The sequence below is a fragment of the Cebidichthys violaceus genome, unplaced genomic scaffold, assembly GCF_023349555.1.
Source record: "Cebidichthys violaceus isolate CVI_PGR_0920_01 unplaced genomic scaffold, fCebVio1.0.p SCAF_163, whole genome shotgun sequence".
In the NCBI taxonomy this organism is placed as follows: domain Eukaryota; kingdom Metazoa; phylum Chordata; class Actinopteri; order Perciformes; family Stichaeidae; genus Cebidichthys; species Cebidichthys violaceus.
In genome coordinates, this window is record NW_027176333.1 from 185,872 (window position 1) to 204,589 (window position 18,718).

Below are 18,718 nucleotides of genomic sequence, written 5' to 3' on the forward strand. Positions count from 1 at the left end.
AGTGTGAGCGAACATAGCTGTTCATTCCATCCTCAGATCTCTCATAGTCTTTAAGTACTTTTACTTCAGCTCTCTTTTCAGCGATTGCTGCCTCCAAAGTCAGCCTTTCCAGCTTGGCTTTAATACACGCTTCCTCCAATTCAAGCTCCTGCTTCTTCTGTAAAGCTGCAGCACGTTCCACCAAGCCAGCTAATTTTGCTTCTTCACTAGCGCAGACTGATGATCTGCCGGACAGGACAGATGAACGTTCACAACTGGAACCTTTTCGTTGCACTGTTTCGATGTTATCGACTGTCACTTGTGAAGCACTGTCATCAGGATTCACATCATCTTCTATATCTTCATCTTGATCACCGTCTATGTCCTCATTATCAGCAGCTGTACTTTCTTTGCTTATTTCTTTTTCACTCAAAGCACACATCCAGCTTTCAGCTTCTTCTGCAAACTGTTTCAGCGTCATCATCTTTGGCTCCAACCAGTTATTCACATCTGCATCTTTTTCTTCTTCAGACAGAAGATCTGCTACTTGTCCACTGAGCTTTTTAAACTCACTGACGAGAGTGTTGAAATCCGTATGCATTCATTTTTGCACTTTTTGCAGATTGCCAGCATCACTCATCAAACTTTCAATTTCTTTTCTTTTTCCAGTTATCCGAGCTAATACTCCTCTCCTGGTTCCAATGAGCCTGTGCAGCTTCTCCTCCAATGCTCTCTCAGTTAACTTTCTCGTTCTCTTAGATTCCATTTTTTCAGCATTAATTACCTCCTTATCTTCAGCCATCATATCAATAAAGCAATGCGTAAATTGCGTGCAAATGTTTAAAAAGTATTTCCACTTTTCTCATCCGACATGTGCATCACAACTTCTGAAACACGCAGAAACTTCAATGGCTTTTAATGAGGAGTGCTGTCTGATTTGCATGAAAAAGTCCTTTAGGAAGCGAGCATCTTGGATCCAATTTGCAACATCAATCTTCATTACGTAAAAGAAACTGACGGTCCATCTTCATAAATCCGACACCGTAAACGGGTTTCAGGTCCTTTCTTTACCTTGTCCGAAGTTTTCGTTCCGTCAAAGGCACCACAGCGCAGCGCTGACTTTTCAGTAAGGCCGAGATCCTCTTTGTGGCACTGGCACCTCAGTGGCTAGTCTGTGGCACCTTGCGTCACCTTGCGTCACCTGAGCGGCAACTCAGCGGCAAGCGTCAGTCAAATGTCACAACAGCGGCACTCGTTCGGCAACCGTCATGAAGCTGCCGGACTAAGTGGGCGGAGCCACATTTCCTGAGAACACACATTGTTGTTACGACAGGTCAGCTGCCGTAAATCAGTTTTACGATTTTAGTTGAGTCACCTGAGCCACCCGTTCTCTGTATACGTCCGTAACCACGTTGTTTTGTTTCTCATTCATTTTATTTAAGTATGATTTTGCTGGTTTTGCAACAAAAGGGAACATAATACACTCTTTCCTAAATCTTTATAAATTTACTAATTATTTCATTTACCACAATTAGATAAAGTAATGAAAATAAAGCAGCCGTTTTATTATCATTTAAAAGTGTATATATATATATATGTATTTATATATATATATATATATATATATATATATATATATATATATATATGTATATGTAAAACGTTTTAAAATAAAAACCCATATACAGAATACAAGTCTGAAAATAGCTTCACTCTTCCTCTGCTTATATGTCGGTGCCACAAGCTGCCAGTGACAACAGTTGTCACAGGAGTGCCACTAGGCGTCAGACGATTGCCGCTAGTAGTCAGAGGAGTGTGCCCCCATGGACCGTGTACGTTTTGATAGTCTGTTTTATCGTTTATTTGTTTTTTATTTTGAAGAGCGACTGCTATTTATTCTTTCACCGTATTGTGCTGTTGCTTGAGTGAACGCAGAGCTGTAAAAGAAGACGCAGATTAAAAGTGTTTACCATCTCTACCACTAGATGGCAGTATAAGTGTATTTAAACCATAGATTTGTTATATTTACCTGTCTTTCTTAATTGTCTAGGTTATTGATACAGATGTATTTAATGCAGGTTATTTCATCTGTTATTTGATGTTGATTGTTAATTTGCAACCTAGTTGTATACATCATGTATTTACTTGTTATTTTTATGTAATAGAAGAGTGAGCATGTGTAGTTCATGAAGCAATAAATAATGACAATTGAAAAATAAAGAGACGTTTGGTTCATTCTTTTCAAACACTAAGCCTAATTTACCTACGTCATTGATTTAATTGTCACACTTGAATCCTGAATTGACTGGTGAAACAGAAGAGGTTAAAGGCCAATATGAGAAGATATAATGTTGGTCAAATACTGTGGTCCAAATACAATTACTTCAGCTTTGTTGCCATTGAAATATAGAAAGTTTGACTCTAGAATATAAAAAAAAAAGTATTATGTTCCCTTTTGTTGCAAAACCAGCAAAATCATACTTAAATAAAATGAATGAGAAACAAAACAACGTGGTTACGGACGTATACAGACAACGGGTGGCTCAGGTGACGCAACTAAAATCATAAAACTGATTTACGGCAGCTGACCTGTCGTAACAACAATGTGTGTTCTCAGGAAATGTGGCTCCGCCCACTTAGTCCGGCAGCTTCATGACGGTTGCCGAACGAGTGCCGCTGTTGTGACATCTGACTGACGCTTGCCGCTGAGGTGCCGCTGAGGTGCCGCAAGGTGCCACAGACTAGTCACTGAGGTGCCAGTGCCACAAAGAGGATCTCGCTGTCTCTCTGACTTTTTTCGATCTTTTGGGACTTTTCTTCAGGTTTCACCGGTGATCAACTGGCATCCGACATCCACATGCCAAGTCCTTGGAGAAGTTTTTCTACTAATGTAGCGGCGTTCCGTCAGTTTTGTTCAATATTAAGCCGCAAATGAGCTGCCGGCACAGTGACTTCATTTCCTTACGCGAATGACAGGAGATTGTTTAGTTCTTTTCCGTTTGTCTTTATTTTGCGTAGCAAAGCTTTAACTAAATATACAAACAATATTCTCTGTCACACGGTAGATAAACTATGTGCTCCCATGCCTAATGCAGCTCTTCGTTTGCACCTGCTGCCGCCATGACGTCATTAAAACACTACATAAGGGAGCGTCACTCGTTAACATAAATGTCTTTCAATATATTTTACATATCTTAGTTCCTACACAATGAGCATAATTCAGAAATTAAATGATAAATATTCACTAAATTCCAATTAAATAATATATACACCTGTGGCTCTTACAGTGTATTTCATAGTGTTTAGTCTGAATTGTTATACACCACAGAGACTCATAAAGTATTATACAGTTTTATATTCTGCTCTTATAATGTTGAACAAAGATATCTGAACCAAAGAAAGCAGCGTTTTATTCAACTAGAAGACAAAAGATGAAATATATTGAGAAAAGTTAATCATCGTTGGATTGCTGCTGTCATGTTATCATCTTTCTGAACCTTCCTCAGTATTTTCATGCCAAGACATTTCATGTCACTGGTTTCTGTTTCGTTGATCTGCAGTGAAGCTTCCTGCAGTGAGCATGACCTTCACTATTTGAGATTAGTTGAGGTCTGATTGAAGAGGAAATCCATTGTTCTTCTGCAGATTCTGGCTAAGTGCCCACAGCAGGGAGGAGGAGGAGGAGGAGGAGGAGGACGAAGAGGAGGATCATGGGGGAGGATCATGGGGGGGCGGTGTTCCCCTCTGAACACCACACCACATAATGAGTGAGGTCAGGCGTCTCTGAATGAAGTCACGTGGTGTGACGAACTCACCGTGTTTCGAAGAGGGAAAACGTCCTCGCCGATCACATCAAAGTCAGAACACAACCGGTGTCTCTGCATTTCACTGACATCACTAAACACTTCTTACCTGATATTTTAATTACAATACTACAACAAGCAGAATGGAAACATCGGGTGTATCGTTCTTCTTCAGCTGTAAAAACTGATTTCTGCTTCTTTAAAATGTTCACTTTAGTCTTTGGGGAGCAGAACTTCAACCAGCACAATACAACTGAATTTGTGCTTTAAAAACAGCATTATTGATAAAAATATCAAACTTAATCTTTCTTCAGAAAAGCTTCAGGAGGCTTCAGTTATAACAAAGTGTTTAATCCAACAGGTTAAAGTCTTAAATGTCTGCAGCCTCTAGACTCAGAGAAGAGAAGAACTGGACTTCAGTGTTAAACTCACATTTATTCAACGTCTTTTCTTCTTCATCTTAAGATTTTGTTTGGTTTTAAATCAGATTCCTTTAAAGTCAAATCTGCTCAAATGATCACCAACTTATACCAAGAAGTCGTCCGTCTTGGTGAGACTCTTCCTCTTCCTCCTCCTCCTCCTTCTCCTCCTCAGTGGTCATGTGACCCAGATAAGGTTTAAACCCACAGTTCAGAGTGAAAGCAGCCGCGTCTCTTTCAAATCCTGTTTTCTCTCATCGTGAATTCTCCATCTTCTTCTTCTTCTTCCCCTTTTTCTCACCTCAGTGGTTCAGGATCAGAGGCTGAAGTCTTCGTCCTCTGCAGAGACGCAGCCGTGGGGTTTTCCCTGTCAGTGAAAGAAAAAGTTCAGACTTTCCAGCCTCTCACTTTCACTTTCAGTTTGTCACTTCTGTCTCTTTCAGCCGGTGCGAAGTGTCTGGTAGCTCATCTTCTTCTGTGATCTCAGCAGAGGCGTCTGAGTGTCTCTGTCTCGAGACAAAACCCTCCTGCCGGCCCGGCGGAGACGTCCACGAGTCCATCCGTAGACCAGACAGTTGAGGAAACCCTGAGAGGCCGAGGTGAAGGCCTGCGGACAGAAGACACACTGAAGTTCATTCATTTGTGTTGTTGTTCCAAACCATTTGGCTTAAGACCCTTACAGTTTTTGCCCGTTGCTTGAACACTATAGACCCATGCTTAGACTAAAGTAACACAACTTGAAGCTTTTCTTACCATACCTCAAACACATGTACCCATACCTCAAACAAAAGCCCTGCTTTGCACTCTAGTTGCAATTCTGCAACACACTTACTCCTTTATGCAACACACTCGGTCCTGCATACTACACTCTATTTCATACATAAGACACTTCGTTCAAAAATGAAATCTCAGGGTGCCATTTGGAAAACACATGTATCCAAAATACACATCGGGTAATTGCAACCACTCAAATACACACCTGAAGGCACTTACTTGCAAAACTGAACACCAATCAGCTACAAAAAGCCCTCAGTTTAGCCATTTCAAGAACTTTGCAAGCATGGATGGAGGGAGAGCAAGAGCAGGAGGAAGAGGAAGAGGAGGAGGACAAGGTCAAGGTCGAGGAGGCCATGCACGGACCCCTATTCCTGATGATATAAGAGCAACTTTGGTGGACCATGTCATCAACCGTGGCCTGACTATGAGGGAAGCTGGGCAGAGAGTCCACCCACATCTAAACCGCTTCACAGTGGCATCTGTAATAAGAACATTCCGACTAGAAAACAGGTATGTCTTCACCGCTCTATCTTCTGCTCTACTCTGATGGTATTTACAGCACTCTACTACAGTATATCACATGACCACATCACGTGTACAGGGTATTGCAGGGTGCTAATGCTCCCTTTGCAGCCAAAGTGGTAATCTCTGTGAAACATACCATGATTACTTATGAGATGTTTCAGTACAGTGGATGATACAGTATATACAGTAAAGTACTGTAAGAAAAAGAAGCAAACCGATGACAATTTGTGGTTGTATTTCACTAGAATGACTAGAAGACCTTCTGGGGGAGGACGCCAACGCCTGTTCACACAACGGCAGGAACTTGCCGTTGTGGACCTAGTGAGGGCAGACCCACCCAGACTCCACCAGCTACGACAGAAAATACTTGTAGACGGGCAAGTATTCAACAACATAAACCGTGTGAGCATCACCACCATCAGACGCATCTTGGGAGAACACAACATCACCATGAAGCAGCTCTACAGGGTCCCATTGAGAGGAACAGTGTCAGGGTCAAAGGACTTCGAGCTGAATATGTACGGGTAAGTGTAGCTGTCCTTTACATTTACAATACAGTATTTCTGAAATCCAGTAGCAGCTGAATATGTACCATATCAGTACCACATGGATCCATTCGGAGAGCTACACAGGTACCTGTGTGATGGGGTGAGGGTTCTGTATGTGTAGCACTGTAGTACAGTAATATGTTTTCTTTTTTGTTACAGAGAATCTTGGCCATGGATGGAGCCGTACAGCCTCGTGAATTCATTTTCATGGATGAAGCTGGATTCGACCTGAGCGAAACAAGACGACGAGGTCGTAATGTAATTGGCCAAAGGGCAATTGTGCACGTCCCGGGGCAGCGCGGGGGAAATATCACAATGTGTGCCGCCATAAGCCTTCGAGGGCTTCTGCATCATCATGCAAAACGAGGTCCATACAATAGCCAACATATACTCACATTTCTAGATGCTCTCCATAATATAGTTGTACAGAACAGACCAGATCAGCCCAGGTTTGTGGTGGTATGGGATAATGTCAGTTTCCGTCGGGCTGCTCTGGTCCAGGCCTGGTTCACCAACCACAATCAATTAGAAGTGGTATACTTGCCCCCTTACTCACCATTCTTAAACCCTATAGAGGAATCATTTTCGGCTTGGAGATGGCGTGTATATGACCGCCAACCACATGCCCGCATGCCTCTTCTGCAGGCAATGGAACAGGCCTGCGGCGACATTCAGGTGACAGCAATCCATGGATGGTTTCGTCATGCAAGGGGATATTTTCCCCGGTGCCGAGCCGGAGAAGACATTGCTTGCGATGTCGATGAGGTCCTGTGGCCAGACCCCAACAGACGGCGGGATCCATGAGCCCACGTATGCACAATTGCCATGATTTTCTGTGTTTACAGTATAGTGTTTTTTTCTATTATTATTATTTTCTTTTTTGCTTTGTCTGAATTCATGTTACTGCAATGTACAATATTGAGTAGGCCTATTTGCTTTTTTGGTTGTTTGAAAATGTGCCTCCTGAAAATATGCCTTCTGAATAAACAGTGAAAATCAAAGACTGCAGTGTTTTATATAAAGTAGACTAGTGTGTTCCCCTGATCTGAAAGTGTATGCATATGATGCAAGTATGTGTCATTTTGTCATCAGAGTTACATTTTGACAAAGGAATGTTAGGTTTTAATAGCAGAGTTTAGGTTTTGATAGTAGAGTTTCAATTTGACACAGATGTGAATGGTATATTTCCCAGTGTTGTGTCATGTTTACTTGTGTGTAGAGTTTTGGCACAATGAGCAAAGTTTTGCAAAATGTGTTCAAGCAACGGGCAAAAACTGTAATAGCCAAGAAACACCTGACCCCTGATCCTGACCCCTGACTCCTCACACGCTACATCATTTTAATTGATTTGAGAGGCTTGAGGATTCTCCAGTATTTCCTTGAATCAACCTCCAGTTCTATAAAGTGAAGTCAACCCTTCATGTGTTAAAGCTGCATTCTCTCTAGTGTCCACCAGGGGGCGACTCCTCTGGTTGTATAGAAGTCTAGTCTAAAATGACTCTACTTCTCTCTTGATTTATTCCCTCAGTAAACATTGTAAACATGAGTTTATGGTCTCAATCTCTAGTTTACAGTCTTCTTCAATACAGCATGATGTTCATTTAGTACATTATGCTCCATTTAGAGTCAAACAGACCATAAAGCAGGGGATGCTTTAGGGGCGGGGCTTACTGTGATTGACAGGTCTCTACCATGGCGTCCGTGTTTTCTTTTTAAAACATTAACCCTTTCACAGTGTGTTTTGACCTTACTGTGCCACTGAAGTTACAGATAAGAACTCCTTCTGAGGACCAAATCTTTGACCTTTGAACAGGCTTGTTCAAAGGTCCAGGTCTAGGGGCCTCCTGGGTCCCTCTGTATGAAGTGTCTGTCAACACTTCCTGTTAGAGAAGTCAATCAAATGTCTACAGAGAGACTCCTAAAGAGACCGGACCATAGGTGTGTTCAGACCCCAGACCGGCTGAGGACCAGCTCCAGACCCCGTCCTCACCTGAGATACGTAGAGGGCGACGCCGGTCGCACCTTGACCCGCCGAGGGCTTCACCAGCCGGAGAAGAGCCAGACTAATCGCTGAGGAAACAAACACAGAGACACGGAGTCAAAAACCCGGCTCTTTGGTTTATCACAGTGACGTGAGATGGAGACACAAACCTGGACCCCAACAAAGGACGAAGACCAGCGGGTACAGCAGCATCCGCCGGTCCATCGCGCGGAACGAGGCCCGCTGCTGGGGGCCTAGATAACCGCTCGAGGTCACGATCCGTCTGTAGATACGACGAGCTTTCACCGCGAGCACCTGGAGCCGGAGAGGAAGGAGGTTCAACCGGAGCTCGGTTTGTTTAACGTCATGTCAGCGTCATGTGACGTCACTCACCGTGATGCTGAGGAGGGTGAGGAAGAAGGAGGCGAGGAAGATGGCGAGGTGGTAGGTGCGCAGCCGGGCGCAGGCTGTGATTGGTTGCTGGTGCTGTGAGGTGAGGTACAGCGCTCCGGTGTGCATCAGGAGACACCTGGTGGGGGGGCGGAGCACAGTGAGCTCAGGTAAATACTTCATCACGCTCTTCATCGTGTCTCAACGCACCTGTAGGGCTCGCTGAAGTTAGCCTGACATTGGCTGATGTTTCCTTGTATGAACACAGGCGTCATCAGCAGAACAGGAAACAGACTGCGAACAGAGCAGCAACCGTTTAAAGAGGACTCAGGAAACATGAAGAGCAGCGATGCTGAGAGATGAACTCACCCTGAGAGCAGCGCAGTGATCACTCTGCTGGAAACCTGGACAAAGACAAGCCCGAATCAGAACTCACTCCAAAGACCTGAATCAGAACTTCAAAGACACGTCAGCTGACGATGATGTCAGCATTAAAGGAACAGTTTGACCTTTCAGGAAATGTGTTGCTCTGCTGTCAGTGCCGTGATGTGGTTGTGGTTTGGTGGTTTGGTTATCGTACGATTAAACTAACCAGGTTTAACGTGCTCATCAGCTGGACAGAGCCCAGCTAGCTGTTTCCCCCCCGTTTCCAGTCTTTATGCTAAGCTAAGCTAACGGTGTGAGAGTGACTGTCTTAGTTCTTAGAAAAGTGGTGGATCTCCCAAACTGTTGAACTGTTCCTTTAAGTTAGAGTCACATCACTGTGGCAAAAACATCCCTGCTCATCATCATCAACAACAACAACAACAACAACAACAACAGCAACAATAATAACAACAACAACAACCTAATTTTAATCTATTTTCACCTTTTAGGAAACATAAAACTCTGTCTTAAATAAGTACTCTAAAGTACCTTTTTACTGTAGTAAAAGTATTAATACCACACTGTGGACATGCTCCACTAGTGACAGTATGTAAGTATTATCAGTAGTTGAAGTTAAAGTATTGATTGATCAGTAAAATATGTCTGGATCATCATCACTGCTGCATTCATGTGATTGTATCACGTTAAGTACTTTCAATCCTGCTGGCTGCTTTCATACGTCATCGCATTCTGATCATCAGATGTTTGTGGCGTCGCTGTAGCTCATAAAGTAGATGTGTTAGTTTGCAGGAACCTGAAGTGGGACTTGGTTGATGCAGCTGTAGAACTTGTCTCTGATTCCCGTGTAGAGGTTCAGCACATAGTTGAGGGTGTAGAAGAAGGAGGCCATGTAGAGAATCTGAACAAAGACACAGAGCCAAGAGACACAACAATGCATGTAGGTCAGGAATGTGTTTCTGAGGTCTGTCCTGGTTCTGCTGCTCTGTTTCATCCGAGACTGACCCAGTTCAGGACCAGTTCAGGACCTGGACCTCTGAGACAAATATTGAGGCGATTAAATACAACGTGTGTACAACTTCAGTCTGTTTGTCAGCAGGACTCCAGAACATCTACTGGTGCTACTGGTCCAACTACTGGTGGACGGGTGTATCGTGAGATGAGGAAGAAGCTGTGGGTCTCAAACTGACTCTAAGGGGTTCCTCTGTGAGTCTCAAACTGACTCTAAGGGGTTCCTCTGTGAGTCTCAAACTGACTCTAAGGGGTTTCTCTGTGAGTCTCAAACGGACTCTAAGGGGTTCCTTTGTGAGTCTCAAACTGACTCTAAAGGGTTCCTCTGTGAGTCTCAAACAGACTCTAAGGGGTTCCTCTGTGAGTCTCAAACGGACTCTAAGGGGTTCCTTTGTGAGTCTCAAACTGACTCTAAAGGGTTCCTCTGTGAGTCTCAAACTGACTCTAAAGGGTTCCTCTGTGAGTCTCAAACTGACTCTAAAGGGTTCCTCTGTGAGTCTCAAACTGACTCTAAAGGGTTCCTCTGTGAGTCTCAAACTGACTCTAAAGGGTTCCTCTGTGAGTTGGTATAATCTGTGATTGTGAGTTATGTTCTTATGTATCAGGTTCTCATGATTTTAATTAATCAGCACCGCTGTGTTCAGTATCTACATTTACATCAGTGGTCATTAAAGTATTTGGTGTTTCAGCTGCAGTTCCTCTGAGGACCACTAGATGTACTGAAGGCAGACGGACACACCTATCCTCCAATCACTGAGCTGGTGGGAGGGACCAAATTCAAATGCAGAGAACTGTCTGATTGACAGCTGAATGTGAGTAAAATGTTTGTTTGGAGGAAACTGAGTGAAATGAAGAGAAAAGAGTTTAAAGTCAGTGAAAGTGTTTGTGATGAAGAACCTTCTTTAAATTAAACACTTTCTATTTCAGCTGTTTTTCTCAGGAGGAAGTTGAGACTTTCCATTTTTGAAGTGTCTTTGTGGTTCATGAGGATTCAAAGCTTCATACGATGCTTCCTTATTGTGGCGGATTTTTAAGGGAACATATTTATTTGTTTTGAGGAAAATGAAATCCCATAATATCTTCATCACTGGTGAACAATCACTGACCTGCTGCCCTTTAAAGAAACAGAATGTTTCTATTTCTTTATTAAATATTCAATATTTGTGAATAAGCAGTTTATTTTTCATTCATTCATTCTTCGTTCATTTTATATCAGTGAGAAGAACTTAGAACATAAACTCATAAATCTCTCAGTGAAATTATCAGAATGTTTCTAAAACATTGCTCATGTAGAACTTTAAACATCCATCTGTTGTTCTATAAGTTTTCCCGACTAATTTTTCTTTGTTTACATTTTCTTAAACCTAACAAAGACTTTTTGTTTGAATTCAAAACGTAAATCACATGTTTTCTGCCAGCGTAGTGGAGCGTCACAGTTTGATCGGAGAGTTAGAAAGTAAAGTGTCCTGTAGAGCAGTAGAGTGTCATGCAGAGCAGTAGAGTGTCATGTAGAGCAGTAAAGTGTCATATAGAGCAGTAAAGTGTAATGTAGTGCAGTAAAGTGTCATATAGAACAGTTAAGTGTAATGTAGTGCAGTAAAGTGTAATGTAGAGCAGTAAAGTGTCATGGAGAGCAGTAAAGTGTAATGTAGTGCAGTAAAGTGTAATGGAGAGCAGTAAAGTGTCATGGAGAGCAGTAAAGTGTAATGTAGTGCAGTAAAGTGTCATATAGAGCAGTAAAGTGTAATGTAGAGCAGTAAAGTGTCATGGAAAGCAGTAAAGTGTAATGTAGTGCAGTAAAGTGTCATAGAGCAGTAAAGTGTAATGTAGTGCAGTAAAGTGTCATGTAGAGCAGTAAAGTGTAATGTAGTGCAGTAAAGTGTAATGGAGAGCAGTAAAGTGTCATATAGAGCAGTAAAGTGTCATGTGGTGCAGTAAAGTGTAATGTAGTGCAGTAAAGTGTAATGGAGAGCAGTAAAGTGTCATGTAGAGCAGTAAAGTGTAATGTAGTGCAGTAAAGTGTAATGGAGAACAGTAAAGTGTCATATAGAGCAGTAAAGTGTCATGTGGTGCAGTAAAGTGTAATGTAGAGCAATAGAGTGTCATATAGAGCGGTAACATTTAATATAGAGCAGTAAAGTGTAATGGAGAGCATAAAGTGTCATGTCGAGCAGTAAAGTGTAATGTAGTGCAGTAAAGTGTCATATAGAGCAGTAAAGTGTAATGTAGTGCAGTAACGTTTAATATAGAGCAGTAGAGTGTAATGTAGAGCAGTAAAGTGTCATGTAGAGCATTATAGTGTCATGTAGAGCGGTAACGTTTAATATAGAGCAGTAGAGTGTCATATAGAGCAGTAACGGTTAATATAGAATATAGCAGTAGAGTGTAATGTAGTGCAGTAAAGTGTAATATAGAGCAGTAGAGTGTCATGGAGAGCAGTACAGTGTAATATAGAGCAGTAAAGTGTAATGTAGAGCAGTAAAGTGTCATGAAGAGCAGTAAAGTGTAATATAGAGCAGTAATATGTAATATAGAGAAGAAGAGTGTCATGTAGAGCAGTAACATGTAATATAGAGCAGTAAAGTGTAATATAGAGAAGAAGAGTGTCATGTAGAGCATGTAATGTGTAATATAGAGCAGTAATATGTAATATAGAGCATTAAAGTGTAATATAGAGAAGAAGAGTGTCATGTAGAGCATGTAACGTGTAATATAGAGCAGTAACATGTAATATAGAGCAGTAAAGTGTAATATAGAGAAGAAGAGTGTCATGTAGAGCATGTAACGTGTAATATAGAGCAGTAACGTGTAATATAGAGCAGTAACATGTAATATAGAACATTGAAGTGTAATATAGAGCAGTAGAGTGTCATGTAGAGCAGTAACGTGTAATATAGAGCAGTAAAGTGCAGTCTTACCTGCTCCACAGTGTGCAGGTGGTAGCAGAGAGTGTTCAGGCTGCTGCAGTGTTGAGAGAACAGAGCGGCTCCGATCAGCCAGCAGACAGCGAGCAGCAGGTCGGACACACTGAGCAGGAACAGAGGCTGCAGCTGCAAACACAGTTTGACTTCTTACTTATTGTTATTATGTTATATTCTTTAAAGTAAAGGACCATAATGTTGAAATTACAGGATTTATTCAGATTGTTCATCAACCTTTACACATCCCAGCTGAGCATTTCTTACTAATACAATCAGTTGTTTTTGAACAGTGAGACTTAAACAAATAAAAAAAAAACACAAACGTGTGGTCTAAAGTAAGGTTCAAACTGGTTTTAAATTTTGTGAGATGATGTTCAGAAACTGGTTTAAAGCCTCTTTGGAGACCTGGAAAAAAACAACCTTCAGGTTCACGTGGAGCAGTTGAATCTGAACTCAAATCGTCTCCACTGAGTCACAAACAAGCTGCAGGTCTACAAACGTCTGTGACAGGATTCTGAACATCATTCACACGTTCAAAGTCAGAGGGTCAGAGGGTCAGAGGGTCAGAGTGTCAGAGAGTCAGAGAGTCAGAGAGTCAGAGGGTCAGAGAGTCAGAGGGTCAGAGAGTCAGAGAGTCAGAGGGTCACAGAGTCAGAGAGTCAGAGGGTCAGAGGGTCAGAGTCAGGAGTCAGAGGGTCAGAGAGTCAGAGGGTCACAGAGTCAGGAGTCAGAGGGTCAGAGGGTCAGAGAGTCAGGAGTCAGAGGGTCAGAGAGTCAGAGAGTCAGAGGGTCACAGAGTCAGAGAGTCAGAGGGTCAGAGAGTCAGGAGTCAGAGGGTCAGAGAGTCAGAGGGTCAGAGAGTCAGAGAGTCAGAGGGTCAGAGAGTCAGGAGTCAGAGGGTCAGAGAGTCAGAGGGTCAGAGAGTCAGAGAGTCAGAGAGTCAGAGAGTCAGAGGGTCAGAGAGTCAGAGGGTCAGAGGGTCACAGAGTCAGAGAGTCAGAGAGTCAGAGAGCAGAAACACGTCAAACAAAGAATGAGCTCTGACCTCCGGCGTGAGGTTGAGTCTCTGTGACTTCACACAGACGATGACGGAGGCTGAACCCAGAACACTGAAACAGAACCAGAGTGAAGTCTTTGTCCTCATAACTCACTGGAACAGATTCAATAGTTTAAGAAGGAGTGTAATGACTGATTCTGTAACTAGCCACTCGGCTGGGTGCCGTAGAAGATCGTGTTTTCTTACTCGCTTTGACATAAAGATTCCAGGCTTTCACACGTTTGGGTGAGGTTCCCGTCTAATTAGCATTCAGATGATAATACATTTTAATATCACTTATCTTCCTGGTCTCCCTCTGGTGTGTCTGGTTTGCGATAAAAAACGTGCAATCTCCCCGTCACCCATGCATCATTACCTCTGTCAGTTGTACCTGTGCCCCATATATAAACTACCTGCCACACAAATACACACTGCCACCAGTGGTCAACCTGAGATAGGCTCCCAATTCAAACATATAATACACAGACATAACTAATGGCTCCTACAAGGAGCATCTAATCAAACGTTTCCTTCTTTACTGTCTGAGTGCTGTGACGAGATGAAGCACAACATGAAGAGAATGAACTTCAGGAGGATGAAGATGTTCGTGATGAACCCACTGACCTGAGCAGAGCCATGCCGAGCTGGATCCACCGGACTGCTTCATACACCTGCAGACGGATCAGACCTCAGATCAGTTTCACACGCTACAGCATGCAGAGAGCTCAGTGAAGCAGCTTTAAAAGATGAAACTGTGAGAAAGTAAAGGACAATGAAGTCGTTCTTAAAACGAACGACTGAAGGAATCAGTCGCTTTGATCAAACCACCGGCAGGAAGTCGTCACTTTGTTGGGGACTTTTTTCTCTCGTGAGTATTTGTGTCAAGGGAGATTCGACAATAAGAAGCTTCAGGTTTGAAGCAGCTGCAGGTGTTTGAGAGTGAAAGTGTTGAAATAGAGAAGAGACACGAGGTGTAACTCTACCGGACTCATTTAAATGATCATCAGACCTCCTTCATGTTCTGTTAAAGAGGCTTTGATGTGTTTCAGAGAACTTTTATCTCTTCTTATACTCTCACAGCTGTAACTGGTTACATCACCGACTTAAAGAGTACTTCTAAAGGTTGATGCTGATACTTTGGTTCAAAGTAAAAGATCTGAGTACTAGTATTAGTTGAGAATGTGTAACTAACAGGTTCTTTACTCATAGTATTACTCAGAGTAATAGGAGGGTAACACTGACCTCAGACCAGTCCTTTGCTCCGGTGGTGTTTCTCTCACTGCTGTTGGTGGAAACCTCGAGCAGCGTCTCTGAAGTCCACATGATGACAAGTGAATGAAGGTCTGTGCTGCACAGACAGCAGGCTGCGTTCATTCACACTGGCTCCGCCCCCTGTGTCAACATGGCCACGCCCCCTAGGAGACGAGAGTCAGACCAGAGTCAGACTCTCATCATGGCTTTGACTTGTGGCTCTTTTCAGTCAGTTCGGAAGCTTCCTGAGACAGAAACTCTAGTCCACCACAGACCAGGACTCGTGGTTCAGGACAGAAGGATCACCTCTCAATCTATTTAACATGACAGGGTCGTTTCTGTTGGTTACATAAATATCTACAGCGGTGATATGTGTGTACTTTTACTCAAGTAATGTACTTAAGTACATATTTGAGGTTCTGTAGTATTTACATCTCTGTTTCATACTTGTACTCTAGCTCCATCTCAGAGGTACTTTATACTGCACTATAGTCATCTGACAGTAGTAATACTGCAGTAAAAATAACAATATTTCCATTTGAAATGTACAGTAGGAGTACAGTAGAAGTATAGTACATCAAATAGTACTTAAATACATTTTATTTTCCACCACTGTGTGTTTATTTATGCTTGTCTACTGGCGCCATCTGCTGGTGTGAGGGAGAAGTTACGAGAAGAATTATGAAGTAGTATAAATGGAAATACTCGAGTAAAGTACATCGTATGAAGCAGTTCTGGATCAGGACAGTATGAGGTGCTGCTGGCGCCCCCTTCAGGCCGCTGCAGATCATTTTGAAGCTGCTGTTGTTTTTTCGTCCCAGTGGACAAACTGTAACCACAGTGTGTAACTTTCTGTTGAAAGCTGCCAGAACACACAACTGTTGAACTGTTGTTTCTGTGAGTTTCAGCTTTCTTCATTCCGTTCTTATGTCTGAGCCCATTGAGCTGATATCAGTCTGCTGATAGAGAACAGAACCAGGACGAGTGGGCAGAGAGAGGAAGCATGAAGGAAACAACAATCTGAAGCTCTGGTCTGAAACCAACATGTGATCTCATTTTACTATTCATGTCAACTTAAATGTAAATGAAGCTTCTGATGGTGACATTGTTTTCGTTCTTTTGACCCTTTCTGGATGCCCAACCCTCCTAAACACATCTTCTTCTTCTTTTGAAATAACTGAAAACTAAATCTGGCACCAAGACACAAGCTTTTAAATACTGAAGGTCCTGATTCAACTCTGTAAAGACCATACAGGCTTCAATTATTGATCTGGACTAAAGAGATGATCAGCATCATTTCAGTAGATACCGATCAGCTGATAAGATACTTTAGATCAAAACAGGAAGCATCAGAACCTGCTGTGTTGTCTGGTGAAATATTTTCCGCGCTCCACTGCAGTGTCAACACATCCACGTCCAACACTGACACTGGTGGGGAACTCAGAGGGTCTATGTAGAACCACATGTTGGTTTGAGTGACCGTAGGACTGTAGTGGACTGTGTGGACTGTATTGGACTGTAGTGGACTGTAGGACTGTGTGGACTGTGTGGACTGTAGTGGACTGTAGGACTGTAGTGGACTGTGTGGACTGTGTGGACTGTAGTGGACTGTGTGGACTGTAGTGGACTGTAGTGGACTGTAGGACTGTGTGGACTGTGTGGACTGTAGTGGACTGTAGGACTGTAGTGGACTGTGTGGACTGTGTGGACTGTAGTGGACTGTGTGGACTGTAGTGGACTGTAGGACTGTAGTGGACTGTGTGGACTGTGTGGACTGTAGTGGACTGTGTGGACTGTAGTGGACTGTAGGACTGTAGTGGACTGTGTGGACTGTGTGGACTGAAGTGGACTGTAGGACTGTAGTGGACTGTGTGGACTGTGTGGACTGTGTGGACTGTAGTGGACTGTAGGACTGTAGTGGACTGTGTGGACTGTGTGGACTGTGGTGGACTGTAGGACTGTAGTGGACTGTGTGGACTGTGTGGACTGTAGTGGACTGTAGGACTGTGTGGACTGTAGTGGACTGGGTGGACTGCAGCGCCCCCTCTTGGTCATTGAATGGCTGTAGCAGTGTCAGACCTCAGAGACTCTGTTACGGATTGTCCTGCCAAAGGTGCCATGTTGACTCTATTTGTGCTTATTGACCGACACATGGACCATATTTACTTCTTTTCTCCAGAAAGAAGTCTCACATTTTACCCAGAACAGGTCTCCACACACACACACACACACACACACACACACACACACACACACACACACACACACACACAGAGCGCATAAACTCCATGAGATGTACAGTAACAGTTCTCACAGATTACCACCTGAACATTTCAAGGACCAGACGTCTAGAAAGTAAACGTTTCAAAGAGAGAAGATAACAGTTTGATCACTTCCACCACTCGGCTCCTCTCCTGATCTGGATTCCTCGGCTCGGCCTCGACCCGATCCGTCCTCCCTCTGTCTGCAGAACGCTGCGCTCATTGTTTCACCTTCAAGCAACTACTGTGTTGAGTTGTAACCGAGGTTTGTGTTGGAATGTCCGCTTCAGTTACAGTTAAATATATATATATATATGTGTGTTTATACAGTTAAACATATATATATATGTGTTTATACAGTTAAACATATATATATATATATATATATATATATATATATATATATAAATATATAAATATATATATATATATATAAATATATATTCTCATGAGTCCTTCTCAGAAACCCACTGTGGAGATAAAGCTTTTTCACCCAGAGCTGGACCAGGCCCTAGAACATGTCCAGGGTTATATTGTGTCAGAGCCGCTGTTGAGTTGTTGGCACGGGGCCCCGGCTTAGAGCCAGGGGCCCCGTGCCAACATGTCTCATTTGTACATCCAGTCTGTGAAATACGGAGCCCCAAAGTGTTCAATATTATATAAATAAAGAAGAAATGCTATTTCTGCATTTTTTTAAATGGAATTCCTCCCAATGAAACTCTTCACGTTTTATTTCTTAATGTCACTTTGACAGTGTTATGAACCCTAGCTGATGCTAGCTAGCTCCTGTAGAGGACGTTCTGTCTACACTCCACAGAGTTTATTAATAATAATGATAACAATAATAGTTTAGTGTATTTCTTAAATGCTAATCTTTAGAATCACTCTGAATTAAACAGCTACAGCTGCTGCTGGTAACACTGGCTCCTCACTTTGAAGCTGACGAGACATAATAGTAAGGTCACAGCCCAGCACAGCTATGCAGCGATGAACATGTGATCACTACTAGTCACTGTGATCACTAGTGATCACATTTGAAGCTGTTGAACATGCAATGATGGATCATTTTTGGCCACTTGGGGACACTGGAAACAAGTCTTGAACGTTGACATATCATTGCCTGTTAAATTGATTTGACAAACAGTTGAAGAAAAGTTGAATTGTTGGACAGAGATGTCTCTGATACATGTAATGTATCTAAACTACATACTGGACCACGATTGGCTTCCAAATGAGCTGTGATGTCACCAAACCCACCCGTATGTGCACGTCTCAAACTCAGATTTAAGGCAGAGAAGCGCTTCTCCTTCGGCAGATGAAGGTGAAACTCTGCACATACGTGACTTTGTGCAGTCGCACACGTCAGTGAAGTTACAATAAGCGGAGCGTGTTTGATTCATGTTGATCAGCTTGCAGTTCTGTCATTCTTAAG

At 42.7% G+C, this 18,718-nt stretch overlaps 1 protein-coding gene and 1 long non-coding RNA gene across 2 annotated transcripts; one reads left to right on the forward strand and one right to left on the reverse strand.

Moving 5' to 3' along the window:
- Positions 1–4,358: 4,358 nt before the first annotated feature.
- On the reverse strand, positions 4,359–15,084 carry tmem116 (transmembrane protein 116). Its single transcript, XM_068711597.1, has 11 exons — positions 15,017–15,084; positions 14,399–14,445; positions 13,784–13,847; positions 12,736–12,867; positions 9,603–9,707; positions 8,792–8,826; positions 8,633–8,716; positions 8,426–8,561; positions 8,203–8,347; positions 8,042–8,121; positions 4,359–4,808 (listed from the first exon to the last, which is right to left on the reverse strand). Exons 2-11 carry the CDS (start codon positions 14,410–14,412, stop codon positions 4,641–4,643), a joined length of 963 nt encoding a protein of 320 aa, XP_068567698.1. The 5' UTR covers positions 14,413–14,445; positions 15,017–15,084; the 3' UTR covers positions 4,359–4,640.
- Positions 5,091–7,014, forward strand: LOC137873384 (uncharacterized). The gene is made up of 3 exons (XR_011103199.1): positions 5,091–5,488; positions 5,749–6,027; positions 6,211–7,014. It is a non-coding gene; the product is annotated as an uncharacterized lncRNA (long non-coding RNA).
- Positions 15,085–18,718: the final 3,634 nt, after the last annotated feature.

Excerpts from the sequence above, each read along its gene's own strand:
- tmem116 (XM_068711597.1), bottom strand. Across the intron at positions 8,827-9,602 it reads TCAACCAAGTCCCACTTCAG|GTTTCCAGCAGAGTGATCAC; the intron begins GTTCCTGCAAAC and ends GTCTTTGTCCAG. Across the intron at positions 8,122-8,202 it reads CGTCCTTTGTTGGGGTCCAG|CGATTAGTCTGGCTCTTCTC; the intron begins GTTTGTGTCTCC and ends TTGTTTCCTCAG.